The sequence below is a fragment of the Solanum verrucosum genome, unplaced genomic scaffold (genome assembly GCF_900185275.1).
Source record: "Solanum verrucosum unplaced genomic scaffold, falcon-dt-bn FXZP01000290.1, whole genome shotgun sequence".
NCBI lineage: Eukaryota > Viridiplantae > Streptophyta > Magnoliopsida > Solanales > Solanaceae > Solanum > Solanum verrucosum.
Window position 1 is genome coordinate 307709 of NW_026019929.1, and position 19267 is coordinate 326975.

Below are 19267 nucleotides of genomic sequence, written 5' to 3' on the forward strand. Positions count from 1 at the left end.
TATGGAGTAGGAGATGATGATGATTTTACTTTGGAAATGGATATTACGGCCAGAAAACTCGCCGGAATCAACAAATCGACAACAACAAAAATGAGCAGCTCTTGTTTCCGTTTGGAGACTTTTTTCTTTTTCTAATATAAATTTTAACAATTGCAAATAAATATATTATTCCATATTTATTGGAGGGGGGAACCAAAGTGGAGATATAAAAACTTAGGGATGTCTTTTGTATGTGCCAATTATGGCATATGGATGATGTCATTAATAGTGAGTATACCACAAATTATTCAAGACTTGTGACTTAATGTCACATTAAGTCTTTAAGGTGGCTATTTTGCCAACTCTCCTGTATAAGAATAATGCAAAAAAAGGTGCATTAGTAGTGCTTGCATTAGTTATGCAAACATTATTTCTTATACACTGTTTGATTTAATATATTAGAAATAACAAATCTTGCATTAATTCTATATAAACAAAAATATCCTTCACACTTTATTTGTTTATACATTTCCTTTGGGGAAAATGCATAAGTACCCCCCCCCCCAGCCTATACCCGAAATTCCAAAGACACACCTAACCTTTGCTAAGGTCCTATTACCCCCCCGAACTTAATTTATCTATAATATTCTACCCCTTTTTGGCTTACGTGGTACTATCCTTGAAAATTTTGTCAACATGCGTTGGGCCCACAAGATAGTGCCACGTAGGCCAAAAAGGGGTAGAATATTACATATAAAATAAGTTCGGGGGGGTAATAGGACCTTAGTAAAGGTTAGGTGTGTCTCTGGTATTTCGGGCATAGGCTGGGGGGGGGGGGTACTTATGCATTTTCCCTTTCCTTTGCAACAAAGTTCTTTGCTAAAACATTAAAAAAGATTTCTTTGCTAAAACATCATTAACTCTTCTTCTTCTTCTTCTTCTTTTCAAAAATAATATTAAATAGTTATACTATTTGAGTCAAAATATTTTTGTGAAAAGTTGGCAAATAATTTTTTTATCAAATTTATCGCCACAATAGTAAATTTTTTATTATAGTATGTTGAAATTAGATATTTCCAAAAAAAGATACCTACGAGGCCATAAAATCTATGAAGACACAAACTAATTACAAGACATTGAAAAACAAATAAAAATAAAAATAAAAACATATGAAAGGAAAGTAAATGAAAAGAGGAGAAAATGTTTTAAAAAGGTTGTGAGGGTAGTTTTGTAATTATTTAATCTAATGCAAGTGTTAAAATGCTATGTATTACTAAAATCTAAAATTACTTGGTATTAGTAATGCACTGTTGTAAAACTTAAGAACAAAAGAACAATATAAAGATGAAGAAAAGAAGAATATAAGACAAGAGGAACAATATAAGATAACTTTCTTTCTTTCAAGTGTTCACCAAATCTTCAAGTGTATACAATATGAACCCTTATGCCTCTATTTATAATGTAACATAGAGGCATACAAAAGGTTAGTCATAAACATGAATATAATGGGGGAGGTTATGGAAGTGAAAGGTTATAAGAATAATAGTTATAAATGTGAAGGTTATGGAGGTTATGGTTATCTTCATTATGGAGGAAAGTAATGAAGATAATGGGTGAGATTAACTTCTTGGTGTAGTGGACATCCACACTATAATATTTTATAACACTTCCCCTTGAATGTCCATAGATAATATGCCTCGTTAAAACCTTACTAGGAAAAAACCCTGTGGAAAAAAATCCCAGTGAAGGAAAAAGAGTACACATATGTTTTAATATGCTTGGAATGTTGTCTCGTTAAAAACCTTATCAGGAAAACCCAATTGGGATAAAACCATGGTTAAGGAAACGAGTACAACACTTATTTTTCTCCCTCTGATAAAAAAATTATTTGATATCTCATAGACGATGCATTCCAATCTTATATCACAACTTCTCAAATATTGATGTTGACAATCCTTAGTGAATAAGTTGACAAGATTATCACTTGAATGAGTCTTTGAACATCTATCTCACCATTTTGTTGAATATCATGTGTGGAAAAGACTTTTGATGAAATATGTTTTGTCCGATCTCCCTTGATTGTATCCTCCCTTCAATTGAGTTATTTATTAATTTTGTATATGATGGATGGAATATCCTTTGCCAAAGGAAAATCACATATTTTATAAATATGATAGATCATGATTCCAACCAAACACACTCCCGACTTACTTCATAGATCGATATTATTTCTGCATGATTTGAAGAAGTGGCTACCAGTGTTTGTCTTTGAATGCCAAGATATTGTTGTGCCTCCATATGTAAATAAATAGTTCATTTGTGATCGAGCTTTATGCATATCAAATAGATATTCTGCATCTACATAATCAAATCATTTCTGACTCAGAGATTGATTATTTCAATTTTATTGAAGCTCGTCTTTTCTTCTCAAAGAAAATTACACATCTTCTATGTGTTGAGTCACTTGCTTTGTTAGTTTCTTGGCATAACTTGAATGATAATATGGCAATCCCCTCACATAACTTTATACATATATATATATATATATATATCACATAATCTTCTAGCATTTGCATAACCAACAATCTGTAAGTGCATCAATTGCATTAATACATGGCATTCTTAATCATTTTCATGAGGTTAAAAGATTCTTTCTATGTGTTAAACAATCTCAGAAACATTAGGTACTCAATGGAATTGTTTTAAGACCTTTTAAATCCTTCAAAAAATTTCATATAACATTCATCGTCTAGTTAGACATGATAATCAGTCATTATACATATTCAAGTATTTGATCTATTGCCAGATTGAAATAAGTCTCATTGCATCCACCATTGGAGAACATATCTCCATTTAATAATGTCAAGACTTTTGTGAAAACCTTTTATGCCCCGTGGCACAAACCGTACTTTATATCTTACGATTATACTATCGCACAATTATTCATTTGTACCCCACTGACATATATTTTGATCTATGAACTATAAGTTCAAAAACATCACTTTTCTATGTGAAACAAAATATACTTGAATAGTGCATTTTATTTGGCCAATCATTTATCTATCCACATTATATGACAGATTTGAATTCAAGATCCTCATAACCATTTATACATTGAGTGCTACTTCATATCAAAGATACAGTCGACTGTCATTTTGATTCGATTCCAATATGACATAACTTATCGAGATCTCTTTATTTTTCATCATTTTCAGGTACCTGAACCTTTGACAAGGTATTATGAAGTGTTATGTCATAGTGCTCTTTCAAAGCACTTACCTCATTATCATGACCATTTTGATAATTTCCTCCTCTCCTTCCTCAAGGAGTTTTATGTTTGGAATCGATTGGTCTATCACGCTTCTGGTGTACCATAGACTCTGTCCTTCAAGGAATATTTATTGAAGCATCTGCAGCTTAATTAAAATATTGGGTTAGCAAATACATCTGGCAAATTATATACAACATTTTTCAAATGAATTATCTCTTGAACTTAAAGTTCACATTTTTTTAACGAGGATCTAGATAATTCACCCCACACATAAATTTCAGTTGCTAAACATATCTCCCCCTAATGTTAGGAAATCTAACATTTACCACTAACCTCATTTGGGGATCCATTTTTGTGCATGGTGGAGAAATAAAATCATATGTGCACAAATTAAATTTTTAGATGGAAATTATTTGGTTCCTGACCCTGAACCAATTGTGATGGGAGAACCTTGTTGGCTTGATGCATACATGTTAAATAAACTCATCTCATACCAAATTTTATTTGAGAGATTTGTTCTCAAAATCAATGGTCTAGCTATAATTTGAGGCAAACAATTTCTTCTAAACCAACCAGTATTATCAACATAATTTTATAGTTTGGAACTCTACTCTTAATTTAACAATTTGAGCAAACAACATTACAAAAATTAATTTTGTGTACTGCCACAAATTTATATGAAAGAATTATTTCTTTCTTTTGTCCTGCAATAGTTCATGATAGAACATACCACAATATTTGTGATGTACTCAAAGTATATGACCAAATAATCATTTATGTCAAAATATTTTTTTCAATCTCTCAAACTTCCCATAGAGGTGATATGTGACATTTATCCAACAATACATGAACATGTTCTTATCCACACGAACACAAGTCACATTTTCTTCAAGAAATGGACCATAACCATTTGTACATGCTCCATAAGTTTTTATCAGAAACTCATTGTCATGCTTTGACTTTATCAAATTTATGAGACTCACCTCAACATCACTTTAAGAGGTCAAATGTACTACCACTTTGTATTCCTTTATTTTGATGGAGGATTTACAAAACTTTTCAAATTGGGTTGCATCAACAACATTTTGCCAATATCTTTTCATACCACTTTGATGGATAAAAATTATCTTCACATTTGAAGGACCATCTTAAGAAACAATGTGCCCAATAACCTTTCATACCACTTTGATGGACAAAATTACCTTCACATTTGAAGGACCATCTTAAAAAACCATAATGCTCTTCCTTTTAATTACAACAATGATGATCATTAACATTTTACCATTCTCATATTCATACATTCAACCACTTGTCAATTTTCAGACATATTATGCACTTCTACCACATTCACATAAGAGTATGAAGTAAATTAATTGGGCAAATTTCATGACTTTCAGTCAAAAGTATACAACTTTATGTTAGTCATCATCATATCATCACTATAGTGCATTAAGACTTAAACCCGATGTCTTACCCATATAAAAACGTCTTTGACCATAAATCAATGAGACTTGAACCAACTTATTATTATCATGGTGCACCGAGACTTTACTCGATGTCTTACCCACTTGATGCGGTGAAACTTGAATTCACCGTCTTACCCTCAATCAATGTCTTAATTAACCAAATGCATTACCAAAAAATAATTATTGAATATCATAAATATAATCTGAATTTAGTTAAAATTGAATAAAAATGAACAAAACTAATTAATTAGAACAACTTGTTGGAACTATATAAAAGTCCCAAGTTAAAATAAATTAAAATATTTTAATAGTCCCTCTCAATATTGTTGTGAAGATTATCATAATTTACTAACTATTTTAAAATAACCACAAAACAAGCTTTGTTAGTACAAATAATATATATGATATGAAGTATACCTTGCAACCGAAGAATTACTAGGATAATTCATAAAAATCAAGAAATACCTACCATTGATTCTTGACGAATGAACAACTCGTGTTGATAATGTGTTGTAAACTTAAGAACAAAAGAACAATATAAAGATGAAGACAGAAAGAATATAAGACAAATGGAACAATATAAGATAACTTTCTTTCTTTCAAGTGTTCACCAAATCTTCAAGTGTATACAATATGAACTCTTATGCCTCTATTTATAGTGTAACATAGAGGCCTACAAAAGGTTAGTCATAAACATGAATATAATGGGGGAGGTTATGGAAGTGAAAGGTTACAAGAATAATGGTTATAAAGGTGGAGGTTATGGAGTCTATGCTTGTCTTCATAATGGAGGTAAGTAATGGAGAAAATGGGTGAGAGTAACTTCTTGGTGTAGTGGACATCCACACTATAATATTTTATAACATGCACAACTTAATACACAATAGAGTGTATAATTAATGCTTGCATTAGTTACACATGACAAGAAAAAGTGTACCAAACAAGGTACTACTAATACACACACCTAATGCACACATTATATTTCCTAATACACTCTACCAAACGACTCCTTAATGTACTAGAAATTGTTCAACGATGCTCTCCTTCCACCTATTGGGTCATAAATGCCCTTAACGTATTAGAAATGGTTCAAAAATGCTCTTACTCCACCTAAGGGATCTAAAATGCCGTAGGAGGACAAATTTGAACTATTTCTAATAGGTTAAGTGCATTTTTTATCCAATATGTGGAAGGAGCGCATTTTTGAATCATTTATATATGTTAAAGATATTTTTCCCAATAGGTGAAAGAAGGGCATTTATGAATGATTTCTAATACGTTAAGGGCATGTTTGAACCTTTTCACAAACAATTATAAATAATGATAAACATAAAAAAAAAACTACAATAATACAACTAGTACAATGACAAACACCAACCAATCTAAGTAAGACAACACTACACTACTACTAACCTTCTACCCTAATACATGTCATCCATAGTCCACACCCTCAGATCGGCTATCTAAGGTTATGTCTTCAGTAACCTAAAGTTGTGGCATATACTTCCTTTTGACCTCTCCCTTATACTTCTTTGACCTATCTCTACCTCTCTTCTTACCCTCTATAACCAACCTCTCACACCAACTCCTCTTCAAATGTGCATACTATCTCAGTCCCACTTTCCTCATCTTCTCCACCTTATATCCCATCGTATATCAAATATCTTCATTTATAATCCTATCACTCCTCCTATGACCACACATATACCTTAACATCCTCCTTTGCAATATTCATCTTATGCGCATAAGAGTTTTTGACTAGCCAATAATATAACTCATACAAAATTGTTGGTCTAACCATCGCTCTATAGAACTTATGTTTGAGTTTCGATGATACCTTTTTATTAGAGTAGACTTCATAAGCAAGCTTTCAACTCATCCAAACTGCACCAATATGATGTGTTATATCATTGTTGATGTCTCTGCTCTCCTAAGTTATAGGCCCAAGATACTTGAATCTATCTCTCTTGGAGATATTTTGTGTGTCGATCCTCACTTTAACGCCTATATGATGCATTGCATTACTGAATTTTCACTTTACATACCCTGTATGGGTCATTCTCAACTTGAATGCTTTAGTTTCCAAAGTTTGTCTCCATACCTTTATCTTAGAATTAACTCCATTGTGTATCTCAGTAATCATTACTATGTCATCCGCAGATAACACACCAAGGCACCTCATCTGAAATATCTCACATCAATTCATTCATCACTAAGGCAAATAGAAATGGACTAAGAGTTGATCCCTAGTGTAACCCTATCTCCATAGGAAAGTTCTCTGAGTATCCTTCAACCATTCTTACTTATGTATGAGCTCCTTCATACATATATCATATCACCATAATGAAGGCCACCTATAGATCCTTTGCCTCTAGGCATCGCCACACAACTTCTCTTAGGACTTTGTCTTAGGCATTTCAAGACCAATGAACACCATATGTAAGCCCCTCTTCCGTTCTCAATATTTCTCTATTATTATCATTCTATGATGTATGGTTTCTTTAGTTGATTTCCCTAGGATATCCAAACTGATTCTAAAAAATAGATACACCCCTCATCACCCTCATCTCTAGCACTCTTTCCTAAACCTTCACAATGTAGCTTAACAACTTAATCCCACTATAGTTGCTGCAATTTTTGATATCGCCCTTATTATTATACAATAAAATCATTGTACTCCACCTTCATTCCTCAGGAATCTTAGTCGTCTTAAAATGACATTGAACAAGCTACTCAACCACTCAAACCCTCTCTATACATGCTCTTCCAAAACTCAATCAGGATCTTACCTAGTTAGTCCTTCGTTTTTACCTTGCTCATTTTACTAATAACATGATTTACCTCCTCAATATTACTACACCTATAGTACACAAAATATCGATGTCACTCAGCGCGATCTAATTTACCCAGCACAATGTCTCTATTCTCCTTTTTTGTTTGATAGTTTTTGGAAATTTTCTTGCCATCTTTTCTTAATGTGGATCTCCTTCGCCAAAAACTCACCTTCTTAATCATTGATGCTCTTCACTTGACACAACTCTCATGCCTTCATTTGTCTCATTTACAAGACTGCTCAACTTCTTATCTCTACCATTTTCCCATGATAATGTTCAACTACACACTTATAATTCGATATGTAGACGATCTATGCAATATAAAATCCAACAAGTAGTTGGGGTCGATCCCTGAATGAAATTAATTTAGCATATTATGTATTCTATTTCACCAGAGATTCGTGTGTTGATTCAATTTATACATATAAGAAAATTGGGGGGTGAGTAACGATTTGATTCCAAGATTTGAACGCTTAGTACATTGGAATAATTTCTTGAATGCAGAGTACAAAAGAGGGGATGCTCACAAGTAATTTAGGACTCATAGGAATGTGCTGGCATGGATGGTAATTGTACAAATTGGATATTAGTAATTGCTAGCATTGTTTAGTTCTTAATGGTTAAGCTAAATTTAAAGTAATGACTATACTATTTATCAATCAGCAATCATAAACCATGTTGGCTTCGTCAAACGGCAACATGTATAACATTTGAAATCAATCTAAGACCTTAATTTGGCCAAACAATTTCAAGTTTCAGCTGTCAAACGAATGAATTCGAGTCATTATCAACTCTTTCACAAACAACATTACAAAATAAAGTAAATAAGAGTACACAAACTCAAATTATATGTTGAATTACAAAGAGATAACTGAACCCATAGAAAATCAACACTAAATTAAGCAATTAACAAACACCCAAATGTAAAGTATTCAGCCATTACAGTTGCACACCCTTATAAATAAGGAGATTAGCTACTCATAACCAAAGGTAAAAGAAAATTACCAAAGTTTTCACTCATAGAAACTAAATGGTTAAAAAATCCTCAAAAACCAATCTTAAGAATCTTCAAGCTCAAGAAGCTTCTCATAATCCTCAAGTACAAGCTATTTCTCTCAATAAAATGGTTCTACAGTACAAGGCGAGAAGTTGTATTCTCTATTTAAAAGGCTATTTATATTGTTTTTCAAAAAATATTTACAAAATTGCCCTTTTGGGCTATTAAGCAAGCTCGATTGTGATTGCCGAAGTGATCGGTGATGTGTCAATTCTCCAATTCTATCGCCAAATCAGCTTCTCAAAGTTATTTTTTTTCCTTTAGGTGTCAGTGACTTTTGACGCTCAATGAGATCGCTGAGTAGCTTCGGTGATGCGCTGAAGTCTCTTTTGATCACCAACATGAAATGAAATCTTGGGTCTGAGAACTGTCTTCTTCGGTGGGCTCAAATCCCTTTGGCAATGCATTGAAGTGCCTTTGGCGAGCAACAACTTTTCCCTTTTCCCTATTTTTCCATGTTTTGGCTTTTTTTTGGTTTCTTTTGTCCTCGTGTTATCCTCAAGGTCTCATAGTTGAAATTTAAAAACATTTTCATGAGTAAATGACATAAGTAGACATTGAGGATATACTTTGATGAACTTAAAGCCTAGAATGAGTCAAGAATTCTGACTCATCATCCCCTAGTTTAATATATACAGTTTATCGAAAGTTTCCATCTTAGTTATTGTAACTGCTAACTGAGAATCTATCCTTGCAACCTTATAAATTTCTCTGTTTATACGATTCTCATCCTTATACGTGCAATACCCACGTTGCATACACAACCTTCTTTTATTTCACTTTGCCTTGAACTTTTCTAATCCACCACCATTCCCCTCAACATCCACAAAAGTTACCCTTCAACACCCCTAGTACCTCTTTAGTTGATTTTCTAATGCAACTAGCTATCTTATCCACATGTTGTCTTCTTCCCTACTACTCATCCAAACCCCTATCACCATTAACTTCTCCCTAATTATGTTATGCCAAAATTTCACATGCAAGTGTACGTGGTCTATGAAGTAGTAAAGTGACTCTTACGAGCTGGATTATCGAACCCAAAAAACTTTTGGCTAGCAAATATTTAGTTTACTTTTAACTATATTTATGTGCAAGTGTGCAAAAAGTGTTTTAGTAGTGATTGTAACTTAAAGATAGCAATTGGAAAATAAGTAAGGCTAAGTAACGATGAATTTAGTTCAAACTAGAGTTATAATCAAAATTTAAGAAATTCTAGGGCTGCAACTATCACCAAAGTCATGCAGATTGTTTGCAACCTTAGATTTCACTTGGTTATCGAGTTATTGACTTACGAAGTAGAAATATGGTTATGGTCTCTCAAGCCTCTAACCATCTACTAAAATTAGACACCTAACTACATCATTGATCTAGGATAAGTCAACCAATTTCGGAGCATTACATTATCTTCGCATTTACGAGCCAAGTGAGGCGAACTAGATATATCCCTATCTTATATGCAAATCAATCCTTTGTTTTAGCAAAGAACGATCTCACTTCTTATGTTTTGTGTTCTATCTCTAAATTCCTCTCTCGAATTCTATACGAGACAAGAGTTGTATTTCTATGGTGATCAAGCATAACAAAGCACAAGAATAAATCATCTGATAACCAAACTTCATTTAAAGTTTTATAACTCCACAATCAATTGTATCCACAATTGATTTTTGAGCTTGGAAAAACACTTGGAGGAAGATATTCTTGTGCTAAATCATTTGGGTAAAGCTTTTGTGACCCTAAAACTTCAGTTTCCATTAATCATTTATAGATTTTAACATCAAAACTTGGGATTTTGATTGGAAAAATAACAATGTTATTCAAGAACTTGAGTTCTAAACTAGAATGGTGATTTAGAACTGATTTTAAGTCCTTTTTTGAGATGGCTTTCACCAATGAGTTCCAAATGCCTTGGGTAATGTTTTCAAGTAAATATTTTTGAATTCACCTTATTTTTAGAATTTGGTTTTTGAGTTGATTGACCCATTTTTCAAAGACTATGATATGGGTATTGCTATTTCCATAATCTTATTATGATTACTTGATTGAATTAGATTTTATGGTTTGGGACATTATTCGAAATGGGAAGACTCATGTCTTGGATTGCCTATCTGATTGAATTGAGACAAGTGGTCTCATAAATCTAGTAGAATCACATGTTTTCCTTCATTGTGTGTGTTGTGGAGTAATGGGGAAGAGGTGATGGATTCATTATTCCACTTGATTAACCTTAATGAATAAAAATGGGATTAATGAAAAGACAACATATTGATAATAATGCTTGTGATTTACCTGGTTGTGAGCCCTATTTGATTGATTAATGAAATGCTTTGATTGCATTAATGTGGGCTTAAATCGTTTGAATTATTATCTCTTCTTTATGGTGTAAAATTGTTTAATTGCGTTGATGTTATTGTGCACCATGATGAGACATGTGATTTAAATTTGAAGGAAAATGGTTTCGACTAGTGATAATATGCAGAAGGAAAATGGTTTCGGTAAGTAATGTGATATAAAACTGAAGGGAAATGGTTTCGACTAGTGATGATGTGTCAAAAGGGAAATGGTTTCGACTAGTGATGATGTGTCAAAAGGGAAATGGTTCTTGTAGGTAATGTGAAATAAAGCCGAAGAGAAATGGTTCTAGATAGTGATATGATATAAATTTGAAGGTAAATGTTTCCAGCTAGTGATATGATATAAAGCCGAAAGGAAATGGTTTTGGCTAGTGATATGATATAAATCTGAAGGGAAATGGTTCCAGCTAGTAATATTTTTCCAAAGGGAAATGGTTCTAGCAAGAGTTGACTATTCTGACTTGATGCATTTTGATACTTGTGATTGACCTACTTGTTACTTGTGATTGATCTACTTGTTACTTATGATTGACATACTTGATACGTGTTGATTGTTGAAATGACACTATTGAACTGTATGGTTTAGCCTGGTGAACTATGTATTGTGAAACTTTTAGGTTAGAGTGATTTCTATGTAGGTTGTAGTTTGAGGAGGTTCGGTTGGAACGGAAGGAGTACTCGATTTATAGCTAGTTTGCCTTGTTTATTTGGTTACTTGCTGAGTACTATGTTGGTTGGTACTCACTCCTTGCTTCTATACTTGTGTAGGTTCCTAGCCCGATATCGTGTGATTTATCTTCTTTTTCTCCTATTTCTGAGGCTTGTCTAAGGACTGTTGAAAGGTAGCTACCTTGTTATTCCTTATTTTATGCTTTGTTCTATTTGAGCAACAAATACATTGCAACTTGTAATTATCTTTCATTCTACACTTTATGTATTAGTGGCTTGTAAACATGAAAATCAGGTTTTAGGGCTATTATAGAGTAAATAAATTTTCTATTTAATCTTGATCTTGCTTTACTTTCCATATTTCTTTCGTTTTGTTGAGTCAAAGCTAATTTGTCTTGGTGGGAATAGATGAGTGTCATCATGTCCATTTTTGACTCGTGAAAAATGGTATCATAGCCAGGTTCATAGGTCTTACGTGGGTACAAGTCAAGTCTAAGTAGAGCCTTGAAAAGTGGTAAAGACACGTCTTTATTTATCTTTGAAAGGCTATGAAGATTGTTAGAAAACTTTATTTGGCTCGTTCTTTCTTATCGTGTGTGGATACTTTCACTAGTGTTGAGTCACCGCATGTTGTTTAGGTAGATGCCGAGGACCAGAGCTTCTATTTCTAGTGATAGAGGGGAGGTCGTCCACGAGGCAATTGTTGAGGCTCAATCTAGGGATCGAGGTAAGGCTCAAGCTAGAGGTCATGTTTGTGGAGTAGAACCTGCTAAAGATCGTGCCCATGGAGCGAAACCAGCTAGAGGCAGAGCTAGAGAGGTTTCTCCTAAGCCACAGGTTGAGGTTGTTGAAGAACAAGTTCCTCTAGAGTTTGGAGTTCATTTGTTTTAAGAGACTTTGCTAAAGATGTTGGGTGTACTGGAGAACTTCTCTCATGGTGGTGCGACATGTATGCCACAAGGTTCTCTAACGAGGGTAGGGTCACAGAACCCAAGTCAGCAGCATGTTCTAGGTATTCATGATCATGTGGTTCAGCCACTAGTGGTTCTTGTACCGACTATTGTTACACAGGTTGCTCCTGAGGTTATTCTGATAGAGACTAATTAGTAGTGCTATGAGAGGTTTTCGAAGATAAAACCACCTTAGTTTCAGGGTGGTAAGAGCGAGGATGCCTATGAGTTCTTGACTTTGTTCCATAAGATGCTTGAGACAATGGGTATGGTGGATACTCATGTTTTTTATTTCTCTTCAGCTTTATGGACCCACCAGAGATTGGTGGAGGATTTATGTGAGGTCTAGACCAGTTGGATCTCCTCTGGCAGAGTTGGATCTCTTCCGGCAGAGTGGGATACGTTCTCCAATGCTTTCCAAGACTGTTCCATCCCTTAGAGAGTGAGAGAGGAGATTCTATTGAAGTTTGAGAGATTGACTAAGGGTAGTTTGTATGTAATTGAGTATGAGACTCATTTTTGTGAGCTATCCAGGAACACCATGACTTTGGTTCTAGATGAGGAAGAGAGTCTGCATCAGGTCATATGTGCTTAGAGCAGCCAAAGAGGGGGATTCCTTTCAGTCCATTGTGAGTACCGCCTAAGAGGTGTAGTTGATAGTTTGGGAGGATTTTAGGGACCCCTAGAGGGACCGATTTTCTAGTCAATTTTCTGGTGCCTCATCTGGATGAAGGGGTTCACATAGAGGTAGAATTTTCTTTCAATGTCGGGGACCTGTTCATGAATCTTTTCCAGTAACTGAGAGTAGGTAGGTATCTCAAGGATCCTATGGTTCTTGCCAAGGTGGCCATGGTAGCTCATGTGGTTCGTAACTGTAGTTATATGTGTCGAGGTCTTGTAATGGGTATGGGATCCAGGACATCTAGTTTGCCAGTGTCCTTTGCAAACTCCTTCAGGATCCCAACGTACATATTCAGCTTCTCTAGCTATAAATCTAACGCCTCCATCCAGGTGGTTCAAGGCAGAGGTCAATTTGATAGAGGAGGTAGGGCTTCTAGTAGGGGTGCTACAACTCTACAAAGCAAAGGTTGAGGTTCTACTCAGACTAGTGGTGGTCGAGAGGGATAATGTTATGCATTTTCGGAGAGGCTTGAGGTCAATTCTCCGAATATTGTGATTACATGTATTGTCCCAGTTTGACATTGATATGCGTCTATTTATTTTATTTGGTGTCTACTTTCTTGTATGTAGACCTATTTTTCTACCATATTTGATATGATGTATGATAGAATACATGTGCTTATTTATGTTTCTACACAAGTGGGTGAGTCTTTAGTGGTGGATCAAGTGTATTGATCATGTCTTGTTTCTTTAGCTGGATATGATCCTTGGGTAGACTTGATCATTTTGGGTATGGGTGACTTTGATATCATCTGGGGTATGGATTGGCTCTTTACGTGTCACAACCTGATTTCTCGAATCATGATAGCACCTACTATACCCTACCAGTAGGTAAGCCAACCTGAAACCCAGAACATCAAGCAATGAGTGTAAGGGTAGAAACTAGTGGAAACAATAAACTAAACAAGGACAACAAGGCGAAAGCAAACCAAAATAAATATATACAGAAATCCCTCCCAGAACCTGGAAGTCACTAGTACAAAGCTATCTAATAAAGAGTACAAGTTCCAAAAGTGGACCACAACAGAGCGTGTCTCAAAATCAACAAGACTAGCTAAACCAAAAGAAAGAGGAAGAACAAACCCAAAACGCCAAGTGCTCGCCCTCGTCTCCGAGTCACAACAGCAAAAGAAGGCTGGAACTACTCACCGTTGATAACTGGTACTGGGACCTGCATCACGAAATAGATGCAGAGCGTAGCATGAGTACCAACACAACAGGTACTCAGTAGGTATCATAGGCCGACTGAGCAAAAAGGGTAAAAACAATATGAAAGGATAGAATCTAGACACAGAGAGGTCAAAGCGGATACGAAAAGAAAGCATATGAGCATACCATAAATAAACTAAGTACAACTAAACTAAACCTAACTGGACCCCCATAAGCCCAGAAGGTATACTCGTGCGCAAGTTCAAATAAAACCTGAACGGACCCCCATAAGCCCGACAGGTACACAGAAAAGCTAAGTCTACTAAGAAAGAAGAAAATCGGGCTCCCAGCCCAAAGTAACTAAGATAATCCATCAGACTCCACCCAGTCAGTAGTGCACTCCCAGCCCAACTAGAAAGAGTGACCCCAGGTGGCACCCAACCAAACAGTCCACTCCCAGCCCAGCTAGAAAGAGGGACTCGTGAGTGAGGTAGATATCGCGAGTCGTCCTACCATGCAGTCAGCTCCCAGCCCAGCTAGAAAGAGCAACCTGGAGACACCAAGCCAGCAGCACACTCTCAGCCCAGCTAGAAAGAGAGGTCCGCGGGCGATCGTTGATATCACCGAGTCTACCCAGCCCAGCTAGAAAGAATGACCCCGGGGGTGATGGTATCTCCAATAGGATCCAATCCAACAACAACCACTGTGGATCACTGTCCACTCTAAGAATCACATAAAAGGCTCCAAGCCTATACTATCTCAATTCCACGCCTCTAGTGATGCACCGAACCTTCGAGAATGCGTCGGAACCACAGAATGAGAGGAAGAAGATACGTAAGTACAATAAGCAGCGATAACGCCTAATCTAAGGCTCAAACTATCAGACTCAAGTCTTCTACTCCATTCTACAAGGAGCTAAGTCATCCGAACGACGTCGGCAAAAAGTCAAGGCTATCCAGCCCACACAGGTCATAAGTCTAAGGCAATGCTAGCCTAACCTAGACTAAGGGCATCATGCTTATGGTTAAGGATGAACAAGGCATGCAACACATAGCATACAAGCATACAATAGCATTTAGCACATAAGCATGCAACTCTACTAAATCGGTTAACATGATACTACACCCGAATATGGCCAATCGATCCTAACATGAGGTATCTAATCAAAGTAAGGTAGTAAACTGGTACCCACCCCCAATTCACTCTAATCAACAAGCTTTTACACAATTAAGCTCAATCTAAAAGAAAGGAAGTCGTAGCCTACCTTAAGGCTTACCGCGCGCGCTCCAAATCACTTTATCGGAGCTTGTCCTTCCCAAACGACCCTTAAATGTTGTCACTCTATCAAATATAGGATCACAATGTTAGTACGGTCGTTTAGACACCAAAATCACAACAAACGGAGACGGGTCAATTTTGGAGTGACAACGAAAATCGTGGGATCCGCACCAAACTGTCTGAAATTGACTCCGTCAAGAGACACTAAACAACATCCCGAACTTTTGTTCCAATATGGAACACAATTCAAGGCACAAAACACAGTAAAAACCAACAAGCAAGAAAATCACACTCTAATCAACTTAAAAGAAAACAACAGCAGTCTAAACTCAGAATTAACGAGAATCAAAAAGTTTCCGGCCCTCCTTGAACACTCTACGAGGTAGCCACGATAATTCCCAATATGTGGGACTTCGAATCACCCAAAACCGAGCTAAAATGAGTGAGATATGACCAAAACAAGAATGCCAAAAATAAAGTCTCGAAAAAGAGTACAGCAGTCAGGTTAATCACGAAATTACCTTGAACTACGTGCACCTAACAACTTCCGAACACTCTACAGCGAAGCCACCGAGAATACGAAGCTCACGCACTTCAAATCACCTAAATCGGTTGAGAGATGAGAGAGAGATGAGGGTTTTAAGTTTGGAAAAGTTGGCTGATATATCTGCATTTATAGCAGATATTTCTGCAATTTTTTTCCAAAACATAAAAACTCCGATGGGGTGCTCCGAACTCGTTCGGAACCCCGTGCACACAAACGAGATATGCAACCATACCAAATTTGATATTCTGGACTCAATGGCGCAGTCAAAATTTCCATACGAGGTCATCTTGGTAAAAAGTGGGTCTCACACCCAAGTGTCATTTTAAGTCAAAAACCACAAAAGGGCTCAGAAAAATATCAAAAACCTCGGGACACAAAAGAAGGGTCAATCTAGACCAAACTCGACATTCTGGAGCTAACCGCACTGACGAAATTCTCATCCGAGCGTGTTTACTCAGAATGTTGACTAAAGTCAAACTTAGGCTTAAACTTAAAGTTAAAACGCCTAATCGCACCGACTCACACTATAAACCTCAGGAGTTATGCCGACCATGCTACTAGCCTAAACTGACCCTTCTAGAGTTGATGCAATCGCTAGAATTGGATTCTGATGTCATCTTCTTGAACTTTTGATCGAAAATGATCGTTCAAGGTTCATAAGCTCCAAAAACACTAAAACTCGCACAAAAGCTAAACGAACGACCAGGTGACCGAGCTATCAGTCCCAGTTCATAAATGAGAAGGGGTCGCTACAGGAACGCTCTAAATGACACACAGATGGCAAAACACAAAAATCACCAGAAGGGTCATTACATTACGCATCATGGTATTCTTGATTGTTATGTTAAGACTGTGACCTTAGCAATGCCAGGTGTTCCAATAGTTGAGTGGACGGGTGATAGTTGTTGTTATCTTAGAAAAATTATCTCCTTCATTCGAGCTCAGAGATTGGTTGATATAGGGTGTTTTTCCTACTTGACGTGTATTCGGGATATTAGTATTGAGCCACCTCCCATGGATTATGTGGTTTGATAGTTTGTAGATGTCTTTCCTACAGATCATCCAGGTGTTCCTTCGGATAGGGATATTGATTTTGCACTTGGAGCAAGCACCAAGCCCATTTCTATTTATCCTTATCTCATGGCTCCAACAGAGGTGAAGGAATTGAAAGATCAGTTGGAGGATTTTTTGACTAAAGGGTTCATTCGCCCTAGTGTTTATCTATGGAGTACTCCTACGTTGTTTGTGAAAAGTAAGGATAGAACCATGAGAATGTGTATTGATTATCGATAGTTGAACAAAGTGACAGTAAAGAACAAATATCCTCTTCCTCGTATTAATGACTTATTTGATCAGGTCCAGGGGCATCATTGTTTTCTAAGATTGATTTGAGGTCTGGTTATCATCAATTGTAGATTAGGGCATCGGATATCCTTGAGACTACTCTCAGGACTCATTATGGGCTCTATGAGTTTCTTGTGATGTCTTTCAATTTGAGTAACACCCCTGCAACGTTCATGTAGTTGATGAATGGGTGTTTCGATTGTATTTGGATTCCTTTGTGATAGTGTTCATTGATGACATCTTGGTGTACTCCAAGATTTAGAAGGATCATGATTGGCACTTGAGGACTATGCTCCAGAGATTGAGAGAAGAAAAGTTATATGACAAGTTCTCAAAGTGTGAGTTTTGTCTTGATTCCATTGCATTTATGGGACATGTGGTGTCAAAAGAGGGTAATCAGGTAGATCTAGCCAATATTGAGGCAGTTAAAGGTTGGACCAGGCCTACTTCAGTTACTGAGATTCGAAGCTTTGAAGGACTTATAGGATATTATAAACAATTTGTGCAAAGCTTCTCTACTATTGCATCTCCATTAACCAAATTGACTGGCCAGGGTGTGAGCTTTCAGTGGTCTGATGAGTGTGAGGAGAGCTTCCAAAAGCTCAATACATTGTTGACTTTGACCCCTGTTTTGACTTTACCCGAGGAGGGTCTAGACTTCACCGTTTATTATGATGATTTTGGGTTGGATTAGGTGGTGTTCTGATGTATGAAAGTAAGGTGTTTGCATATACTTCTAGACAGTTGAGACCCATGAGAAGATCTACCCTACTCATGATTTAGAGTAGGCAGCGACAGTGTTTGTGCTTAAGCTATTGCGGCATTATCTGTATAGGGTGAATTGTGAGGTCTTCACGGATCATTGGAGTCTTCAGTACATCTTCAGTTAGAGGGATCTGAACTTGAGGCAACGCAGATGACTTGAGTTACTGAAGAGAACATCATTATCTCGTATCATTTGGGGAAGGCCAATGTGATGGCCAATTCTTTTAGTAGAAAGACTTCTCGTATGGGAAGTATTTCCACTATAAGCATGGAGGAGTGGCAATTGGCTAGAGATGTGTAGAGGTTAGCCAATAGGTTTTTCCTGTTACAGATTTCTAAAGAGAGTGGGGGGAGAGGGTTTAATTGCTTTCATAGAGACCTAGTCTTCCTTAGTTGAGCAGATCTGTGAGTGTCAGTTTAAGATGAGAAGTTGTGTCTCATTAGGGACAAGGTGATGAGAAGGGGAACCAAGGAAGTTGTCTTTGATTCTGATGGTGTCTTAATGATTGGAGGTCGGATCTGTCTGCCTAAGATGGGTGAATTAATTTGATTGATTCTTGAGGAGGCCCATTGTTCTTGATATTCCATCCATTTGGTGGCGGTGAAGATATATCATGATTTGAGTCTGCATTACTGGTTGTATGACATAAAGAGAGATTTTGCTAATTTTGTTTCAAGGTGCTTGACTTTCCAACAAGTCAAATGTGAGCACCAGCGTCTTGGAGGTATATCTCAGAGGATGTCTATTCCTGCTTGAAAGTGGAAACACATCACTATGGATTTTGTTGTAGGTCTACCTACCACTCTGGATGGTTATGATTGTATTTGGGTAGTTGTTGATAGGCTGACCACTGCTCATTTCATTCCAGTTCAAGTGAAGTGTATGACAAAGAAGTTGGCCCAGCTTTATATTAGTCAGATTGTGT

General features: G+C 36.4%; 1 protein-coding gene across 1 annotated transcript; it reads left to right on the forward strand.

Moving 5' to 3' along the window:
* Nucleotides 1-17865: 17865 nt before the first annotated feature.
* LOC125827879 (uncharacterized mitochondrial protein AtMg00860-like) lies at nt 17866-18270 on the forward strand. Its single transcript, XM_049507224.1, has one exon. The coding sequence runs from the start codon at nt 17866-17868 to the stop codon at nt 18268-18270; it is 405 nt and encodes a 134-aa protein (XP_049363181.1).
* The last annotated feature ends 997 nt before the right edge of the window (nt 18271-19267 follow it).